This window comes from Zalophus californianus, chromosome 5 (assembly GCF_009762305.2).
Source record: "Zalophus californianus isolate mZalCal1 chromosome 5, mZalCal1.pri.v2, whole genome shotgun sequence".
NCBI classification, from domain to species: Eukaryota; Metazoa; Chordata; class Mammalia; order Carnivora; family Otariidae; genus Zalophus; species Zalophus californianus.
In genome coordinates, this window is record NC_045599.1 from 38,995,948 (window position 1) to 39,017,525 (window position 21,578).

Consider the following 21,578-nt stretch of genomic DNA (forward strand, 5'->3'; position numbering starts at 1 on the left):
TATTTTATAGACGAGGAAATGGAGGCACAGAGAGGTTAAGTAACCTGTTCCAGGTCACCCAGTTAGGCCATGGGCGCAGACTAACAGTGGACACCGGACTGACTTCCCTCCCTGACGCCGGCGCTGTCTCGGAGCTCACACGCTACTGTCAGTTTAGTCTGGAAGAAGGCATGAAACAAAGCAACAGCGTTCTGGCCCATGCTCACAGAGAAAGCTATGGACTGAATGTTTGTGTCCCCCGTGCCAAATTCACATGTTGAATCCTCATCCCCAGTGTGATGGTATGTAAGTGGGGCCTTGGGGAGGTGACTAGGTCTCGAGTTCCCATCCTCACGCATGGGAACAGTGCCTTTATAAAACAGAGTCCCAGAGAGTTCCCTCACCCCTCCCACCATGTGAGGACACAGCACGGTGACAGCTGTCTCTGAACCAGGAGGTAGGTCCCCACCAGACACTGAATCTGCCGGGGTCTTGATCTTGGACTTGCAGCCTCCAGAACTGAGAGACATAACCGTGGGGTGTTCCAGCCCCCCAGTCTGTATTCTATCACAGCAGCTTAAATGGATGAAGACAAGCAACATCCTGCTGGGCTGTGCACGGCCCCGCGCATCCCAGTACCTAAGACAGGTGCTGTCCGAGGGTGTGTGTAGAGGGAACCCTCTGTTTCCATTCTGGAGCGAAGGCATCCCCGCAGGGCTCTTCTGTTATCCACGGACATCAAATCAGAGAAGTACAAATACAGCCCTGGGGGGATGTGGAAGACACGCAAGGTGCCTGCATCTCGGGATTCTGACCTCATTCCTGCCTTCCAGCCTCCGTCTACCCCTACTCCCCTCACGTTGCTGCCTTCCTGGGGGGTCTCTACCCGCAGCCCGCCTTCACGTTGATCCTAATCACCGCCCACTTGCTCCATCTTGAACCGCGTCCACAGGTTGTTGGCAAGTTCAATCTCTAGTGCCCTTCAGGGCCCCACCCCCCCTTCTCCATTTCCATTTGAGGATTTCGCCTGCCTCTTTTCTCAATCACAGCAACTGAGCCTGGGATCCACACCTATCACTGCCCGTGCTCCTGATTATGTTCATGTCTTCTGTTAGGCGCTCAATTGTGTCCCTCCCTGCCCGAATTCTTATGTTGAAGCCCTAACTCCCAGTATGTCAGAATGTAACTGTATTTGGGCACAGGGCCTTTGAAGAGGTAATTAAATTAAATGACATCACTAGGGTGGACCCAAGTCCAATACTACCGGTATCCTTAGCAGAAGGGGAGTTTTAGATACAGACATGTGCCAAGCAAAAATGATGTGAGGACACAGGGAGAAAACAGTCATCAATAAGCCAGGGAGAAGGGCCTAGAACAGATCCTTTCTGCACAGCACTCAGAAGAAGCGAACTCTAGGGGCACCTGGGTGGCTCAGTCGGTTAAGCATCTGCCTTCGGCTCAGGTCATGATCCCAGTGTCCTGGGATCGAGTCCCCTGTCGGGCCCCCTGCTCAGCAGGGAGTCTGCTTCTCCCTCCCTCTGCCTCTTCCCCAGCTTGTGTTCTCTCTCTCTCTCTTTCAAATAAATAAAATCTTAAAAAAAAAAAAAAAAAGCAGTAAACTCTGTTAATGCTCTGATATAGGACTTCTGGTGCCAGAACTAGAGATAATTGTGTTTGGGGGTTTAAGCCACCCAGCTTGTGGTACTTTGCTACAGGAACCCTAGTAAACGAATCTACCGTCTTTCACCTGACTTTTCCCATCTGCCTGCCTTTCTGCCACAGATGTTCAGTGAAGCCCTACTGTAGCTGGCACTACACTAAGTACTGGTAATTCAGTGGTTGCTAAGATACAGTCCCTGCCCTCATGGAGATTACATTCTAGTTGGGGGGACAGAAAAGGAAAAGCAAACATCTAGAGACGAATGCTATGAAAAACTAAAGAAATAAAACAGGGTGATGAGATATACATAGGGTACAAATGAGGTAAAAAGGAAAGTCCTCTCTGAGGAGGTGAGATTTTCCCAGAGTCCTAAAAAAATGAGGACAGTCCAGACAAGTGGAAACATGCCGTGAGAGCATTCTAGACAGAGGACTAGCCTGTGCAAAGGTCCCGAGGCAGGAAAGGCTGGGATGTGTTAGAGGTACAGGAAGCAGGCCTGTGTGGCCAGACTATGGGGAGCTGAGGTCGGAGAGGTGGGCAGGGACCAGATTCATGCAGTGTACTGGGAAGGAGTTCAGATGTCATTTCTCTTTCATTTCCTAGGTTGTCATTCGTCCCACCTGGCCAGTTTCTCCCCTCACCTGCCAACAGTCATGCATCGAGAAGGAAAAGCATGGTTCAGCCCAGCTGACTGGTACTGCCGTCCACACCCTATTGTTTCAGGCATTAAAATCTCAAACTGCAAACGCAACCCTTGTCACTACCGCCAGAAGGGCTAGGAAAAAAACAGAGAGATGAGGGAGCGAATCATCCCTTCCAACCCCTGCTGAGTATGCAGAGTGAGGGCCATATGGAAATTAATATATGCTGCTCTGATCACATGGATCTCCTCGGCATTTTGATTAAACGCCGACGGTTATTAAATACTCTCCTTCTCAGAGCTCATCTCCGAAAGCCAATGTTGCTTTTCATTCTGAACTCTGATGAACTGTCTCAATTCTGTTCACACACCTTGGCTGAGCCGTCGTCCGCTGGAGGCTGGTGTTTGAGGAGGATGCAGAAAATCAATATGAAATGTCAGGCGGGAGGTCAGACACAGCTCGTTTTCCTGGCCGGCAGGAGCCAGGGCCACTGCAGCCGCTACAGCCGAACAAAGGCAGGGAGTGCACTGAAGAAGGTCGCCACTTCGGACGAGTCAGGAAAATGAATTTTGTTCACCTCTTCATTAGGTTAGGAGGCTGGCGGCTGGCAGCTCAGAGCCCTGCTGCTGTCAGTGTCGGGGTGGAGCGTGGGGAGGCAGGGCTGCGGCAGAGGCCCACGGGCTGCTAGCTAGCTCCCGGGCTGCTCTGGGGACTGTCCCCAGGCTCTGCCTCTCTAGGGCTGGGTGGCCCAGGCTACAGGGAGTAGCAGTCCCTAGGGAGCCCTGGGTGTGTGGCTGAGCAAGCCTCCTGCTTCTATGCACCCGATAACTCTTCCCTGTTCTCTCGCAGGGAACTTCTCAGGGGTCAGGTCACAGCTCGGAGGTTACTGCCTGGGGTGTCGGCTCCTTGTCTCATGCCCTCCTAGCACCATGGGCCTCTCTTACATACTACTTTTGACAGTTGCAATGTCATACCTGTTTGTCATTCCCTGATGAATGGATCTTTCTTCCTTCATGTGAGGGTTAATTTTATGTATCAGCCTGACTGGGCCCTGGGGTGCCCCAGATACTTGGTCAAGCATTATTCTAGGTGTTTCTGTGAAAGTGTTTTTGGATGGCTTCAACATTTAAATTGATAGACCGCGTAAAGCAGATTGCCTTCCCTAATGTGGGTGGGTCTCATCCAATCAGTTGAAGGTCTGACTAGAACAAAAGGCTGACAACCCTCCCCAAATAAGAGGGAATTCTTCTGCCTGACTCCTTTGACCTGGGGCATTCATTTTTTCCTGGCTTTGCACTTGAACTGAAGTTCAAGAACACTGGTTCTTCTTGGGTCACAGGCCTGCTGGTCTTTGAACTAAAACTATACCATCAGCTTTCCTGGGTCTGTGGACTTGGACTGGAAATATACCACTAGTTCTTATGGGTCTCCTGCTGTACCACTGTGGATCTTGGGACTTGTGGACCTTTGTAATGCCATAAGCCAAATACTTCTTCTTTTTTTATTTTTTTTTAAGATTTTTATTTATATGACAGAGACACAGCGAGAGAGGAAACACAAGCGGGGGGGGGGGGCGGGGGGAGAGGGAGAAGCAGGCTTCCCGCGGAGCAGGGAGCCTGATGCGGGGCTCGATCCCAGGACCCTGGGACCATGACCTGAGCCAAAAGCAGATGCTTAACCGACGGAGCCACCCAGGCGCCACCCCCCCATAAGCCAAATACTTCTAATAAATCTCTCTCATATGCATACATGTATACATATATATGAGATATCTACCTACCTACCTACTACCTATTATCTACCTCCTATTGGTTCTGTTTGTCTGCAGAACCCTCATTAACAAAGACAGGAAGCTCTAAGAGGGAGGAAACCAGGTATGGTTTCACTCACCATTGTGTCTCCATTCTGGTAAAATACCTGATGTACATAGTATGTGCTCAACAAAAACTACTTAAACAAATGACTAATGGGGCTTCATATATCTGGAAAAAGGTTTGAGGCTTTAGCACTGTGCCCCAGCTGCAGGCCTGGAATGGGGGATTCAGGTCATCTGTGCCCCTTACTGCCTCCTGCGTGCCCAGCAGATGCCACGTTCTTACACACATGATGACATTTACTTCTCATGAACAACCAGCCTGATGAGGCCATCCTCATGCTTTCTACTTTCAAATGAGGAACGTGGGGCTCAGAAGGATTAAATAACTTGCCCGAGGTCACATAGTAATTGAATGTCAGAGTGGAGCTCTGATTCCAAAGCTTCTGCTCGAAACCTTTATAGCTCTGGGAGTTTCCAAGGCCTTGTCTTTTCCACCCTTCAGGGTTCAGGGTTTATCAAACCTCCCAGTGGGTTTATTCCTCAATATCCCGGTCTGACTCCAAAGCCCTGGCCCATGTCAGCCACACTGGGCTGTGAGGACACCGGGGCCCCTCCCGCCATCTCCCACATCCACTGTGGGTCGGTGGCCCTACCGGCCGGTTCTGCCTTCACTCACCAGAGAGGCCTGCCCCCTGAGGTCGCTCATGTCACCCCACACAGAGCATGTCCCCCACTGAATCCCAACCCTCTACTCTGCCCCAGTGTGGCTTCTCACCGGTCCCTGTTCTACACACCATTTATGTCAACCCTCAGGCATTTATGCATTTATTGAATAAGTATTTACTGAGCACCCACTTATGTGCCAGGAGTTGGCAATGTGATGCGAGTAAAACAGATTTAGTTCTTCCTCAGAGGGTTTGTGGTCTAGAGGGGAAGGCCAATAAACAACTAGTATCCATGTGCAATGAATTCCAAACTCTGATACTGCTTACGTCGTCACCCATGGTTGTTTTTTTTAAAGATTTATTTATTTATTTGAGAGAGCGAGAATGAAAGAGAGAGAGAGAGTACATGAGAGGGGGGAGGGTTAGAGGGAAAAGCAGGCTCCTCTGCTGAGCAGGGAGCCCGATGCGGGACTCGATCCAGGGATTCCAGGATCATGACCTGAGCCGAAGGCAGTCGCTTAACCAACTGAGCCACCCAGGTGCCCACCCATGGTTATTTTCTAACAAATGTTCCTTTTCCACTTCTCTTCCTTCTGATTTCCATAGCCACCATCCTTACGTAGGCTATGAGTTTCCTTTGTATTGAGACAAAAGCAAAATGTTCTAATTCTCCTTTCTTCCCGCCACCACCGTGTTCATCTTCCATAAAACATAAATTCTACCGTTCTGTTCTTCAGCCAAATGATCTCAAATCACTCTCCACATACTAGGGACTGTGTTTCTCAAACTGGGCCACACGTACACGTCTGAAGATATGGGGATGCACCAGGCAGTACAGAAAACCATGGGATATACGCTGCATCTTTTGGGAACATCAATTTTGCTTGAAATCTGGGAGTGGGGTAAAATGTAATTATTAAACCTAAAATAGACATTTTATGGGAGTAAAATGCACAATTCATGTGAAATTTCAGGATAGAAAAATAAGACTTCAAAGAAAATCTGTGGTTGGCTGGCACCTCCCCCAGGGTCTCTGGCCTCTGCTGTTTTGTCTGTGTGGGTGGCCGGGGCCACTCAGGGCCCACAGGAGAGGTTGGACTGCTGCTGGATGCCCTTCTTCCACTGCAGCCAGGCTCCCGGCCTGACCTGCGTGCTGTATATCCTCGGGGAAAAGCTTAAGAAGCATTGGCTGCCACAGGAGCCAGACTCTGAGTATGGAGTCGGTACTCAATGAATGAACGAACAAATGCATGAATGAATGAATGAATACATGAAGGCATATGCGTTTGACTTTGATCTTCAAGGACCAACTTGATACGAACCATCACCCCTCTTTCACCTCTTCCTTTGATATTTGTTTCCCCAAACCTGATTCTTTGAAGGTTCCACGTAACTTCCTAACTTCAGGCTTTTGCCCATTCTGTGTGCACTGCCCAGAACACAACCTGCCCCCTCCCCGCTTTCCCACCTAACCAGACCCTATGTGTGTTCAACAGGACTACTCAGCTGCTGCTTTCCCCGTGACGTCTATCCCAAATGTCCCACCCTCCCCTGAACATCCCAAACCCATCTCCCCACTCATTTGGGTGTTAACACGCTGCCTTACACACCGTTCCTGAAATGTTCCCTGGGTACATCTTAGGTCATGAACCAAATTTTAAATGCAGCCAATGTAGGAGATGACTTCCCTTTGCAATGGGCCCCTCAGAGTTCTCAATAGTAAAAGACACATCACAGATACAAGAAAATCATGCTGAAGGACTGACAAGGAATTTTAGTCTAGACATGTAGTTCTCAACCAGGAGCAATTTTCTCCTCCCCAACCCACAGTATTGCACATCAGGAGATAGTTTTGGTTGTCCCAGCTTGCTTTGGCCACTCACAACCAGTGGGGAGAGTCCAGGGATGCTGCTAAACATCCTACAGTACATAGGACAGCACCCTTCCCCTAAGAACTATGTGCCCCAAATTCAATACTGCTGCTGTTAGAAACCCCTGTCTGCATTAGAATATCTTTGGAACTTGTTTCCTTGTCTCTTTTTTCTCCCACTTAGAACCCAACCTCTGACTGGGAGAAATCCTGATCACATCACTCCCCTGGTTACGTCAGTGGCTGTTCACCGACTTTGAGAAAACGTTCAAGTTCTTCATGACGGCCATACGATCGGGCTCCGGCATCCCTCCTGAGCTTCAACTCATTTCCTTCTCCAAGTCACTCCCTACGTACCAGCCTTATCACTCACCCTGCAGTTTGGCATACGTTATGATCTTTCGTGCCTCAGCACCTTTGCACATGCTGATCCTTCTGCCTTGAACACATTTCCTCTTGTCAGCTTATGTAAGTAAGTACTGTTCAAAGATCAGTGCCAACACCCACAGGAGCAAATGTTTATTAATCATCTATCAAGTGCCAGGCCCTGGTTTAGGTGCTGGGGAAACAGCTATGAACAAGACAGAATAGGTCCAAAGAGCTAAAAGTCTAGAAAGGCACTCTCCAATAGAACTTCCTGCTGTGATGGAAATGTCCTAAATCGGTCCTGTTATGAGAGCTATGAGCCACACGTGGCTACTGAGCATGCGAAGTGTAGATAATCTGACCTGAAATCTGCCACAAGCATAGAACACACAATTGTTAATAGTTCTCTCACTTAGGCCCCATGGCAAACTCATGAGGTGGAAGTTACTGTTTTACCCATTTTGCATATGAGAAAACAGGCTCAGAGAGGTTAGGGATAGTTGGACAAAGTCAGGCAGCTGAGAAGGGGTGACGCCTGGCTCTGACCTGGGTCTGCACAGCTCCAGAACCCACAGTCTACACACCACCACACTGCATACCAGCTCCCTCGTGCGATACTTCCCGTGCCAAAAGAGCAAGCAAAAATGATCAAAATGACGCAGACATTCACCCCTTTCCTGGCCGTACACTGACAGTCATCCTATCAGTCATGTCAGACAGGGACTGAAATTGGAAACGGACTGTGGGAGACAAAGTCCTAATTTCTGGGTCTCCACAGCCAACTGTATAGGGCTAAAAAGCACTGAGCAGAAGGTGATGGGGGACAAAAAGAGCTCTGGTCCCCCCCCCCCAAACATCTTGGCAGCTGCATGTTACTTAGTCTGACACGAGACATGGATTATCACTGCCTTCAGGCACTACTTCCCTGGGAGCAGTTTCTTTTCTAGAAAGTTCCAGGCCCATCCGGTCCACCACAGCACTCACTGTCAGTGCCAACAGACTTCACTTGCTCACAGGGGTCTTACAGCCTTTGGCTTCTAAGCACTCAGTCCCCACTAGCTGGGAGCTACTTCGCTCCATCAATGCCTTGAAAACCAGCATGACCATGGCCTGAGTCTGGCTGCTACTTATCTAACCCATCCCCTTACTCTGAAGCTTTTCCCTGGTGCCCACTAGGGCCACTGGGACTTCCAGAGTTCTGGTTCCCAAAGCCGTACCCTCTCCAGGAAGGCACTAACCCCTTCCTGCAGGTTTTTTTTTAATTGATATATAATTGAAACAGGACACTTATATTAGTTTCAGGTATACGACATAATGATTTGATGTATATTTACATCGCAAAATAATCACCAGTAAGCCTAGTTAACATTCATCACCACAGAGAGTTACAAATTCTTTTTCTGGCAAAGGGAACTTTTTAAGATCTACCCTCGTAGCAACTTTTAAATATGCAGTAGAGTATGATTAACCTAGTCACCAACCCCAGCTGCCATTCGTGATTGCCTGCATACTCTCAGCCTCTCCCACGGTCCAGGAGGCCCTGTTAACCGCCAAAATCTGTCCAGAAGCCACCAGCCCCTCTCCACCTGCACGCCAGCACCCCTGTCCAGGCCACGCTCATCCCCCTGACCCCCAGCCAGCATATCACAGTGATCCCCAAACTGGTCTCCCTTCAGGGAACTCCTCAGACTCATTCTTCCCACAGTAGCCAGGGTGATGTTAAAACATACTTCACATCGGGTCACGAGGTGTGGTGACTGGGCTCGCGACTCCTTCACCTCTGGGTTCCATGGCCTTAAGCGGACATTTGTGGAATGGAACGTGGAGGTTCACATGTACCAAAACACCAGACGTGGAGCAGACTCCTGAGTCCAGCCAACACCTGGACTTGGCTGCCAGGGCATGTCAGATGGGGAGGGGTCCCCGAGTCCTCTAGGCTCTCCCCTCCCCCTCCCACAGGTCTGGGGCCTGGGGCCCGCCCACCGTGGGCACCCCATCCACAGTGCGTGGCTGGCTACTCACATTTGCTGTGCCTGTCACACAAGGCCGATGCCCTCATGTCGCACAGCCGGATAGTCCCTTTGCTGCTGCTGTACACGAAGCTGTTGCAGTGATGCGGGTGGAACTCGGCCGCTGTGATCACCTCTGTGAGCTCCTCCATGTTGGCCGGCTTAATGTCGACGATATCTGGCACAGGCGGGTCAAGGATGGGACCGGCATGAGCACGCAGGACCCCAGGGGTGATGAGCAGCAGTAGTGCCTGGAACTAGTGTAACCTGCGGGGGATCCTCAGAGTAACCCCGTGAGCACATAGGCGGGGCTTCCTGGTCTTGGCAGCCAAGGCCCCGGGATGCCCAGGGCTCCGAGGCATTGTTAGAACTCAGGCCTCCGTGGCCCCTTAGGAGCATTTCGTCCTCCACAACACGGAGAACATGTCCCATCGACCGTCAGAGTTATCTGCCCTCGCTATCACACTAGAATGTGCTGAGCTGCAAAGACTTTATTTCTCACTGGACAACAGTGGTGAAGAAGCTAGCCCCATTCCAGCTAAATAATTCAGTTTACCTGCATCGTCCCCCAGACTCCCGGGCTGATAAATGATATCCACGGTAGACTGTGAATCCTCTCCCATGAAATCCCTGAGATCTTCCCTAATAACACACGGGTGAGAATAGTGGTGGCACTGACAATAGGCCCATTGCTGCGCCAAGCAGATCATGTACTTGAGTTCAGTTAATCCTTAGAACAGCTCTAGAACCAGTCCTTTCCTTGTCCCTGTTTGTCAGGGGTGGAGAGGGGGGCCTGCCCTGTGTCCCATGGCTAGAGGGGCAGCACCAGGATTTCCTCCCAGGTGCAAAACTTGCGCTCTCGAGGAATTATGCAAAATGTCTCTCACCAAAGATACATAGGACCTCAAGCCTCCATAAGCTGTGATTTGCCTTAGAGCTTGGCTGGGAGTTTAAGCACCTGAAAAAAAAGCCCTCCAGTGTATGGCAGGAGTTTCAGCCCCCCATGGAATATACCTTTGTTTTATCATGTTTTTTCTTTCTCAGTATTTTCCTTCCTGATCAAGAATTATTGTAACTCTATTTTTTAAAACCACATCCTTGTATATTGAAATGAAACATTGGGCCTTTGAATTATGGAGGTGCCTCAGTGAGCAGAAGGACCTTCAGGAGGACGTCTGGCATGTGGGAGGGAAGGGGTCTGTGCCACCCCGGAGCTTGGGGGACGTGTGTGCAGGTTGGGGGGCATGTGGCTGAGGTGCTGTCTGAGGACCTGAAACTTCCTGCAAAGGAACGGGCCTTGTGACATGGACGCTGTCACATGGGAAAGCTGACCAAAGCGATTCCCACTTTTCCTAGACTCCACCACTCTTTTTTTTTTTTTTTTAAGATTTTTTATTTATTTATTGAGAGAGAGAGAGAATGGTAGAGAGAGAGCACGAGAGGGAAGGAGGTCAGAGGGAGAGGCAGACTCCCTGCTGAGCAGGGAGCCTGTTGCAGGACTCGATCCTGGGACTCCAGGATCATGACCTGAGCCAAAGGCAGTCGCTTAACCAACTGAGCCACCCAGGCGCCCTAGACTCCACCACTCTTGAGCCACCGTTGTGACTGCGCCCCACGTGGACATCACCAGCTGGTATCTGCTTACCATGTGTCCTTCTGATTGGCTTCTATCGACTCCCTTTGTTTCTTTAGCCTTGTCTAAGCTGTAAGCCAGTATTCATAAAGTCATGAGTTTAAGGAGCTAGTTACATTTTAAATACTATACGTGAAATAAATGCATATCAATTAAAATAAAAATGTTTATGTCTGTGCCGGGAGCTGGTTACCCTGTTTTGGGAAACAGCGCATTGATTCAACAAGAAGTAACGTGACACAGACTCTGCTATTAGGCTGGGACGGAGAAGAACCCTTTCTGCTTTTCATAAAGTTAGTAGCACAGTCCCCTCCTTAGAGTATACCTGAGGTACAAGTAAACGCGCTTGTATTTTTAGTCACACCAGCGCCGACATAGTCATCCGTTCCCGCACATCACCTATGCTCCAGCATGCAATCTGCCCCAGTATGGCTCCGCAGTTGGTTGTGCCTCTTTCCCCTTCAATTATCTCTTACAAGCCTTGTCGAGGTTTTCCAAAATTAGTTTGAGACTCAACTAACACTACATTTTACTACAATTTCCCCCACCCAACCCAGATGCAAATATTACTTGGGTCTCCAGAGCATGCGGGTCCCCTGGATTCACAAAATACTACCTTTCAACTCAACTGCTGCCAGAGTTATAAATATGGGTGCAGTTAGCACCACCCGCTGGGCAGCAGGAGGCTGAGCCCCCCAGGAGGCCCCAGGCTGCATCTCCGATGTTCTCTCTCCTGTCCCCTGCCCCGGGCTTGGTAAGCAGAGCTTAGTGTGTAGTTGCTGTCAGATCTCATCGCCTTCCGGAAAGAGCCTCCATAGCCTACTGTGCCAGGGAGCATGTTTCTCTTTTCCTAAAAATAGGGCAAGAAAATCTGGTGTCAGCTTTCTCAACCTCTACCAGTAGAGCTCTAAAAACAAGCTTAACTGGAAGGGATCTTTGCTGTGTGGGAGGGGGAGGTGCCGCGTCTACTGTTATTTCTTTCTTACCTAAAAATAAAGCCCCAAAGTCAGAATGTGTGAAAATGAAGTGCTTAAAGATATCTATGAAAGCAGGAACATCCCCCAGCATCCAGAACAGCATCACGGGGACGTGCGCATGGACTCTGCTGAGGGCTGCTTCCTCTGGATCCATGCTCCCTCCCTCCCGCACTCCCTTGCTTCCTCCTTTCCACCCAAGCTGGACTTCTAAGCCTCCCCGTCATCCCTCATCCCCAAGCATCGCCCTTTGGACTAGAATGTCTGACTCTACGTGGTTCAGGGATGACTCGAATCCTCTCTTTAATAACTGCAATGACAAGAACAACAAGAGGATAATAACCAACAGTGAATGTTTACCGACTGCCATGCATTGTCTCATGTGACCTTCTTCTCAGCCTTAAGAGGTCAGTACTATTAACAGGACTGTTCTCCAGTGGAAGAAGCAGTAGCTGAGGTGAAGTAACCAAGGTCACAGGACTAGCAGGGGGCGGAGCTGGGATTCGAACCCAGTCTGTCTGATTTCAGAGCCTGGATTCTTGACCACAGGCTACTCTCCCTCCCCTGAGGAAGGGCCCTTCCAGAAATAGCCATTCCGACCACAGTAATTCTGGCTCTCTTGAAACTCCCTCTGGCTAATCCCAGAAGGCAGCCTGTGTTATTCTAATTCACTGACCACTTTGGTGGCCACATTTTTCAGAATCAGTATTTGGACACAGCATCTGACTCGGGATTCCTGTGTCCTATGATGTGATATTTATTTTTTTCTTTTTTTGAACCACAGACTGGGACAGAAACATATGGGATTTCTTGAACTGTTCACTGATGGAGGATTTGCTGAGTTCTAAAAACATGTGGGAGGGGACTAGTTACCAAAAATTCAGTGGCTGATAGGGATGGTGGGACAGGGTATTTCATATCTGCATCATCCAGAAACCCAGGCCTTTCCTCTTACTCTGTTCTAAAGGGAGATGCACACCATCAGCATATGTGGTTTTGCCGTTCAGGTTGGGAGGGAAAGAGAAAAGAGATAAGCAGTGCGTGGCTTCCTGTATTATCTTGAAAACAGAATGACGCATTTTGACAGTCAATTTTCTCTTCCCTATGCTTTAGAGCTCTCTATCCAAATTATTTCCCTGTTGTCCCAAAGCACTAAATGGCAAAAGCAAAACATAACACTGGATTCACAGCTAATATACAAGGCAGAAAGCCAACAGATTGCTATTAAATTAACCCTGGGGCTTGACAGATCTGTTCTTCCTGACCCCAACTGCTTATGGCATTCCTTATTAATGCTGAGCCCAGACAAATTACCTCTGCTAACAAAAGGGGTTAATCTGCTTCTCTGTCGGGACTCTGGAGGCAGCTCTGAGGACAGGAGGGGGCACGGCTAGTTTGGCAGCTGAGCTCCACGCTTGGAAGGCAGAAGGAGGGAAGGTGAGGGCATCACTGTGCCAGGCAGGGCCTTAGGCATCATTTAAAGTAATAATTGAAGACACTGGGAGGTCACCCCTTAAGGGATTGGCTTCAAACAAATAAGAAGTCAGAGTCATAAATTACATCACCAGTGGGGTGAGGGAATGGAGAGGGTAATGGCAGGACACTAAGGGGTAGCACGGGGGCCATTCAAAAGTCATTTCCTTCATCACCAATTTGGAAAAAGCTTTATACCAAAAAAAAAAAAAAAGTCTACTGCAACATGATAAAAGAAAGAGACTGACAATACACTGTATATACAGAAATAGGGAAACAATTTAGAAAATTTTAATCTACCTCACTAAATTGTTTTTACAATGTAATTCCAAGTCTGTTAACAGCCATGAAACATTGTATCTATAGCATGACCATAGTCACTTAAAACTTACAATCTGAAAATGATGGGCTAAAAGGCAAGATACTAAATGTGAATAATAGTTCTATCTGGGTGGGTCTATGAATTTTCAATTATCAGTTATCATTTCAACATTTTCTTTTAATCAAGTAATATTTCAGGACAGAAAAAGACAAGGTATTTTATATTTATATAAAAGATATATATAATATATATATGTATAAAATTAGGTGAGAGAAATTATATATATACACACACACACACACACACACACACAGTCTGACCAGAGTCATGTAAAAAAATGAGAGAGAGACAGAGAGAGAGAATACAGAATGGAAGGAAATGTGGTTAGTATCTTACAGGGATTAGATGGAAGGTTAGCATGTAAGTTACCCTTTAGTAACTCTAGTTTACAAAGGGTAACTTACCTTTACCATTGGCTCATTCATTCATTCCTTCATGAAAATCTACAGATGTTTACAAAGAACCTGCTAGTACTTTTCTGGGTATAGGGGATACAGCCATGACCAAAATAGACCAAAAATCCGCCTGATCTGTGGAGCCTATATCCTAGCAGGGCACATGGTCACAAAGCAAGGCAGATAAATATAATATATATTATACTAGACTGTAGTAACTGCTAAGCAGAAAAAGCAGGGAAAAGAGAGAGAAATGGTACGTGTGTGAGTGGACAGGTGTGTGTATGTCCTAGACTGAACAGGAGAAGGCTTTCTGGATAAATAAAGAGTTAAGATTTTTTCCCTTTTATTATTTATTTGTTTTTCTCAGCCCTTGTAGTTGAATTAGCTAGCATGATATTAAGATTTTGATGTAAACCCCGTATGTACAACCACAGCTAATCGGTGAGATTATAGGTGATTCTAATAATCTCCACAATAAATACTTATTTTTAAACAAGAAACATAAAAAAGTCATTTCCTAGTGTTAGAACCATCTATGAGAGAGGTGAGAAACCAGGAGCCTTATCACCATGGGTAAAGTTCAAGATGATACTGTGATAAATATCATGATTGTAACAAAACTGGGTCAAGAGATTGGGATTCAATTTTGATTCCAAGTCTGTTTTGCTCTCAGAACATGGGAAAGTCATTTTCTCTCTCTGGGTTTCCATTTTTTCACCTTTGAATGGGCATAGACCTGTTTATTCCAATAACCTGAGAATTTTGATTATGAAATAATTTCATGGAGAAAGTTATTAAATGGCTTTTTAGTAGACTGACTAATCCCACCTCTCAAAACCAAAACCAAACCTGACCATTTATTTTTCCATAGATAGCTTTCTTTGCATTAGTTTTGTGGGCTTTTTAAGCTGATGTCCTTGCATGCTTCTGTCTTTATCAGTGCTGATTTTGCTGATAATGACAAGATTTTTGTTTTTGTTTTTGTTTTGTTTCATTTCCTTTCTAAGCCCTGCCTAAGCCAATCAAGGGCAGGAAAACCAAACAGGAGGCCTATCTGTAGGTCAGGCTGGAGAGTGGAGTCTATGTTTGCCTGGGAAAGACACCCATGTTCAAGAGCAGTTGAAGCTTTTCATGTCGCTGTAGTTACAGCCTGCCAGTACTGAAGGTGGAGAATAGCCTTAACCACAATAGAGTTGGATTTCCTTTTAGGGGACATGAATTGCTTTGCTTTTTTTTTTTTTTCTTTCCAAAGTCTGAATGTAATCTTTGGATATTAAGTACTGATTACAAAGCATCCAGATCTTGTTAGCTGAACGGATGTGTTACTTGATGATAAGACACTGACAATCTCTGAAGAGGACTCTAAGGGATATTCCTCTTTTAACAGCTTAAAAAAAGCCAATGTGCAAATATTTATGGAGGGTTTGCCAATTGTTAAGCTCTATATGAGAGATCGACAAAGAGACACATGGTGCCATATTAGTTACTGCTTCTAAGTATGTACTGAGCTACAAAAGACACTGGGCTGAGATGATCTTCATGATTTGGGGGAGGGGTACTTGAAAATCCCATAACCACGGACTCTTTACTATTCACGTGACATAGAGCTTGAATGCCACCATTAGGAAACACCCAGTATTTCCTTCCAAGGTCAATTCAGATGTTTCTTTCTTTATGATGCATTCTAGCCTTTCCTTCATGATTCTCCCTCTCCTGTGCATCCACAGCACCCTGAATATATCTAACACTTAATCCATTTTATTAGTACTAATTGAGTACTTTGAGACAGTGAGATAGAGTATATTTCACTGGAGTATGGAGTAAGAGTGACTGAGATTTTAATCCCCAAGTCTGTGACCAGTTACATAATCTTGAAAGCCTTTAAATGTGTCAACTCATCTATAAAAAGAGGCAGAAAACTATAATAGATGGGGGCGCCCGGGTGGCTCAGTCGTTAAGCGTCTGCCTTCAGCTCAGGTCATGATCTCAGGGTCCTGAGATCGAGCCCCTCATCGGGCTCCCTGCTCGGCTGGGAAGCCTGCTTCTCCCTCTCCCACTCCCCCTGCTTGTGTTCCCTGTCAAATAAATAAATAAAGAAAGAAAGAAAGAAAGAAAGAAAGAAAGAAATAAAATCTTAAAAATAACTACAATAGATGATGTGTAGAACATCCCTGGTACTTAATACAGGCTCCAAAAATTGTTAGCCTCATCTTCCCTAGTATGGTGACATGTCTCTCCCTCTGTCCACATACTAGCTTTGCTGGTTTTGTGATATGTTAACCTGGTTAGGCTGAATCCTTAGTGTTCCCTTTGTAGGATGTTTCTGGTTATGGTGGGCTAACATGGGCTCAGGAGGGTTGGAGGACAGAAGGGAGGAAGCAGCTGTAGTGTATCACACATACACACACACACCTTCTCCCACTTTTCAATCAAACACAAATCCAAGTGTTATTATAAGGGAATCTGCTATAAGAAATTCTGCAGATGTGATTAAAGGCCCCAACAGGTTGACTTTAAGTTCAGCAAAGGAAGATTATCCTAGGTGGGCCTGAATTAATCAGTTGGAAGATATTTAAAGGAAAGCTTAGGCCTTCCCTGAGGAAGAGACTCCAAAAGGCTGCTGGGTCTGCAGTTATTCTCTCTTCCTGACCATGATGTGTGGACAAGCTTCAAATCACCCTCATGCTCTTCCAGCCTACTTGTGATTTTCCATTCCTGACTGATTGCCTTATAGATCCTAGACTAGCTTGGCCAGCCACACAACTGCAAGGCTAATTCATTATAATCAGTCAGTCTCTCTCCCTCTCCCTCCTCTCTTTTCTGTAGACAGACAAACACACACACACACTGCTCCCCTCAGAGTTTTGCTTCTCTGGTTGAACTCTGATTCATCTACCCTTCAGATTATAAGAGCTGTATTATTAGGGATGGAGTTTTATTCATCTTGGCATTTCCAGTACACATAGTAAGTGTTCAATAAATGTTTATGGACTTTAATTCATTGTGACTTAGCCGCCTTCTCTAGGCATAGTTCTTTAAAATGCAGAAAATCCATAGTAGGTCAATAATAGGTCAAGATGCCAGGCCTGGATACTGTAAATCATTTAGCTTGTGGTTTTCTTAGGAAAGAATGGGATCCAGGCAACAAGATTAGAAGAATAGGGGGTTGGGGAAATGTTACAGATAATAATAGCTATGATTTATTAAGCCTCCTCTCTGTGCCAGGCACATGGCTAAGAAATTGACATGATGATCTCATTTAATACCACAACCACCTTACAAGATACCTGGTATTATTATCTTCATTAACTGATGAGGAAATGGAGGGTCAGAGAGATGTTAAGCAACTTGTCAAGGTCACACAGATTATAGGGGATTAAACTGGATTCAAATCCAGTGAATGTGACTCCTGAGTCTAACTACTAAGCTAACTACTACTAACTACTAAGCATTCCTAACATACTAAACTGTACTGCTCTGAGGAAGCTCAAAAAGCCCAAGAAGTCTGCCTAGCTGCATTCTTGCCCTCTCCCCTGACAACATGAGGTCCTACGGGCTTTCCCCGTGCAGGGGAAATCCCTTGTCTCATAAAGCCCTAGGTATGGCAAAGACAGAGGGTCAGCAGCCACACATGCAAAGCACCAGGCCCCCGAAAACCCACCAGGGCTGCGTTTAATACAGGAAGGAGGAGGCCGCCCCAGCACACATGGGCCAGTGTGCTAGAGGTGTCACTGGAGTGCTCTCCTTTTACACTAAATGCCAGTCTCAGAGTGATATGTTGAGTTGTGGATGGAAGCCAGAGCAGCAACAAGGGAGATGAACTGGTATCGGGCTCCACAGTTTTCCTTCAAAGCCTTTCCAGTAGAATCCCACCAAATTAAAAGGAAGGCCGCTGTCCATGGTACTACAGAGAGACAAGAGTTGAGGTTGTATGGTTCCCTGATCAGGGAATCAAGCAACAGTTGACAAATGAAACTGATGCACAGGGCTGCTAAGACCAAGGTCAGTAATGAAGCACACGGTGAGTCCAGATGTCTTCTCTCAGAAAGATGCTCTGTCTCACGCCCAGAGACCAGATTGTAAGATGTGGCTTCTGCTGACATTTTTAGCCTTGCTTACACCATGCTCCACCACATTCTCTGGGCTCCAGTCACAGTGGCCTTTTTAGAGTTCCCTCAACATTGTCATCCTCCCTCCTGCCACATGCCCTTTGTACATACTAGACCAATCTCCTCCCACCTCTTTGCCAAGTTAGCTCATACTCTTTCAGATCTCAACTTAATAATCAATTCCTCTGCAAAGTCTTCTTTTATTCCCTCATCTGAATCAGATTTCAAAAAAGCAGCATTCACACAACTGTTTCTCCTTTCCTTACAGGGCTTCTGTAATTATATGCTCATTAGTATGAATATTTGATGAATGTCATTCTGAAAGCAGAAAATTTCTTTTCACTTTTGCATTCCCATGGCTTTAGTGCAGTGCCTGGCACAAACTAGGTACTCAGTATACAGTTGTTGAGGGCTGGATCTTTACTTTTACTTGACAGGAGCCTATTAATTGGTCCCATATTGCACTAGGTAAGGGCCCAGGTCAACTTATTCTTGGTCCTGAAAAGAGAGTTCAAAGGATCCTAAGTATACCATAGAAAACTAATTTGAAAAGTTAGAGCTGCTTCTTGCCCTAGAAAATCACTAATCTAGAGATGAGTTGTTATTGTCCTAATGTGGTTAACCCATTAAGGCCAAAGTTCGACCACTTCAAGACAGAATGTGTTACGTAAGACAAGGACAGACTGGCTATGGAGGGAAGGGAGAGGATTCAAGGTGTCAGGAGGCCAGGAAAGCTTCAATCTGATCTGGTGTTAAACACAAGGCCCTGGACTTCAGAGCCCCTGCAAATATGTGGTAACTAGAGTATAATGAACAACATCGTGAAAAGAGCACCCAACTGCAAAACCAGAGGAGGAGTCTAGAATGGAGAAGATGACCCAGATAATGAATTCAGCAGAATAGAATCCACTACACGAACATTCAACTTTTTTAGTTTCCTTGTCCTTTCCATGATAATCATTCTTGTTTTGAAATCTGTTTGTCATTCATTTAGCAGAGTATTGGCCTAAGCATATATGTTTATGTGTGTATATGTACATGTATGTACATATATATGGATATATCTTATACGCAGTTGACCCTTGAACAATGTGGGGACTAGAGTCAGTGAACCCCATGCAGTCAAAAATCCACATATAACTTTTGGCTCCCTTAAGTCTTAATGACTAATACCTTACTGTTGACCAGAAACCTTACTGATAACATAAGTTGATTAACACATATTTTGTATGCTATATATATTATACACTGTATTCTTACAATAAATTTAGCTAGAGAAAACACTGTTAAGAATATCATAAGGAAGAGACAAATACATTTATAGTACTGTATTGCAGTTATCGAAAAAAAATCTGCGTGTAAGTGGACCCATGTAGTTCAAACCCATGCTGTCCAAGGGTCAATTGTATATATGAGATTTATCCACATATACATATTCAAATATAAATCTTTTAAATATGAATATACAAAATATAATCTTTTAAAAAATTCTCACAATCCTCTTTGATAAAGCTCCTCTCTAAAGATCATGAAACAGGGGATAAATTAAGAACCATGTTAAAGCTTACATAACTCAGCAAGTGTAGAACTGAGTGTGAACTTTAGGACTCTCAGAGTACTAGAACTTTCAGGACTCTACAGCCTGTGTTCTCAACCATAATGCCAGGGTCACACCAAATGCCAGGCAGTGGAAGTCATGACTTACTTTTTAACCAGACTGCAAGACCACTTGTCCTACTATTTACTTTTCTTTACATATACTTACTTTGTAACTTAAGTGGACTTCTCAGTATCTATGAAATCATCAGGTTGATATGATAGTTGTATTTTCTAGTAGTCATGATCATACATAACTAATTTTGGAAGTGAAAAAAATCCACATAGTGCTTAGAAGCACCTTGACTACCACCCCAGTGGTACGCCTACCATGCTCTGGGAGCCCCACATTATTCTATCCTGAACCATGTTTTTCAGTCTTCGTAGTGGATAAGAGGCATTATAGAAATGGAACTAAACAATGTATGATTTAATAAGAGCTGCCTGCTGGTTGGTGTTTTTCTGAGGGTGTTTTGAAAGCTGGCCGCTTCCTACCCCAGAGGTGGCTACACTTCAGTGACAAGAGGCAAAAGGGTCCCAGTTTATACCATCAGCTCAGTGCTTAAGGCAGTTTGGTTGAAAAGAACTATATTGGTATCAGTGATCATCATTCTCATGATGACAATGATTATTTTACATATGGCTGCTTTAAGGGTGAATGGCACAGTCTCATTTGTATGCCAGCATCTGGCAGGCTGTCACACATCTGCAGAATATAACCTAAATTGTGCTATTAATATTTCCGCTTTGCATTCTCCCCAAGGCATCTGTCTCCCAAAATGCCTAAAGAAACCCCCCTCCCTCTTGAAGGCCTAGAGGCAAATCCAGAAAACATGTCACCTAGACTGGGGACAGCAGGTGCTCAGAGTGACAGCAGCTGAGACTGAACAGATTCCTGGCTCTTGGAAAAGATATAAAGGGAGATAGGGAACCACAACCCATATTCATTCTATTAGCAGCTGTACTTCCAGGCAAAATCTGTAGGCAGGTTCTCCGAGGCTCAGTTAGTAGGTAGAGTCTGCTCTGTGAACAACAAGAGGTGCCAGTCATGGTCCTGAGGGTGAGGTCTTAGTGCCTCGATCACTGCCATTGCTTGCTTAAAGCTGCCTTCCTTAGAATGCCTTGGCAAACCAAGAAATAGACTCTTAGGTACAGAGAAAAAAGTAATGGTTACTGGAGGGGAAGTGGGTGTGGGATGGGTGAAATAGGTGACGGGAATTAAGGAGCGCACTTCTGATGAGCACTGGGTGTTGTATGGAAGTGCTGAATCACCATATTGTACATCTGAAACTAATATTATACTGTAAGTGAACTAACTGGAATTTAAATAAAAACTTAAAAAAAAAAAAGCCTTGGCAACTATCAAGCACTCTTCTTGGTGGAGACGAGCTAGCTGTGTACCAAAACCAGGTCAAATTTTTTTTTTTTAACATGCATAGCTATACTATGTCTCCCAGCTTGTTTTGCAGTTAGACGTAGCCATGTGACTGACTTCTAACCAATGGAATTCATGCTATTTTAGGGCCTGGCCTAAAAGAGCCTCCTGTGTGTGGTTCTCTACAATCTTTCCTTTTGCTGTCCTGACTGCAGGTAAGGTTGGTGACAGTGGGGAGCTGCAGGATGGAAGGACCTATTTCTCTGATTCACAGTTTGGAGGAGGTTGCTTGCTGGTGGGGATCATCATACTGGACTTTATAATAATAGAAATCATCTTTTATGTGTTTGAGCCACTAGGTGGTCTATTTTTAACAAAACATTCAGAGCTTTGCTATAACCAATGTACTCTTTAAGTGAAATTTCCTGCTTAGATTTCATGATCACTGGGGCACCTCGATGGCTCAGTTGGTTAAGCATCCGACTCTTGGTTTTGGCTCAGGTCATGATCTTGGGGTTGTGAGATTGAGCCCTGTGTCAGGCTCCCCGCTCAGTAGGGAGTCTACTTGTTCTTCTCCCTCTGCCCCGCCCCCACTTCATTCTCTCTCTCTCATTAAATAAATAAATCTTATA

General features: G+C 45.8%; 1 protein-coding gene across 12 annotated transcripts in view; it reads right to left on the reverse strand.

Moving 5' to 3' along the window:
- The window catches only part of PPP2R2B (protein phosphatase 2 regulatory subunit Bbeta), a 445,076-nt gene that overhangs the window by 38,240 nt on the left and 385,258 nt on the right, over nucleotides 1-21,578 (reverse strand). For all 12 annotated transcript variants that reach the window (XM_027605524.2, XM_027605527.1, XM_027605528.1 and 9 more), the window contains one exon: nucleotides 9,020-9,184. In XM_027605524.2, coding sequence (XP_027461325.2) covers nucleotides 9,020-9,184 — 165 coding nt within the window. The remainder of the gene's footprint in view (nucleotides 1-9,019; nucleotides 9,185-21,578) is intronic.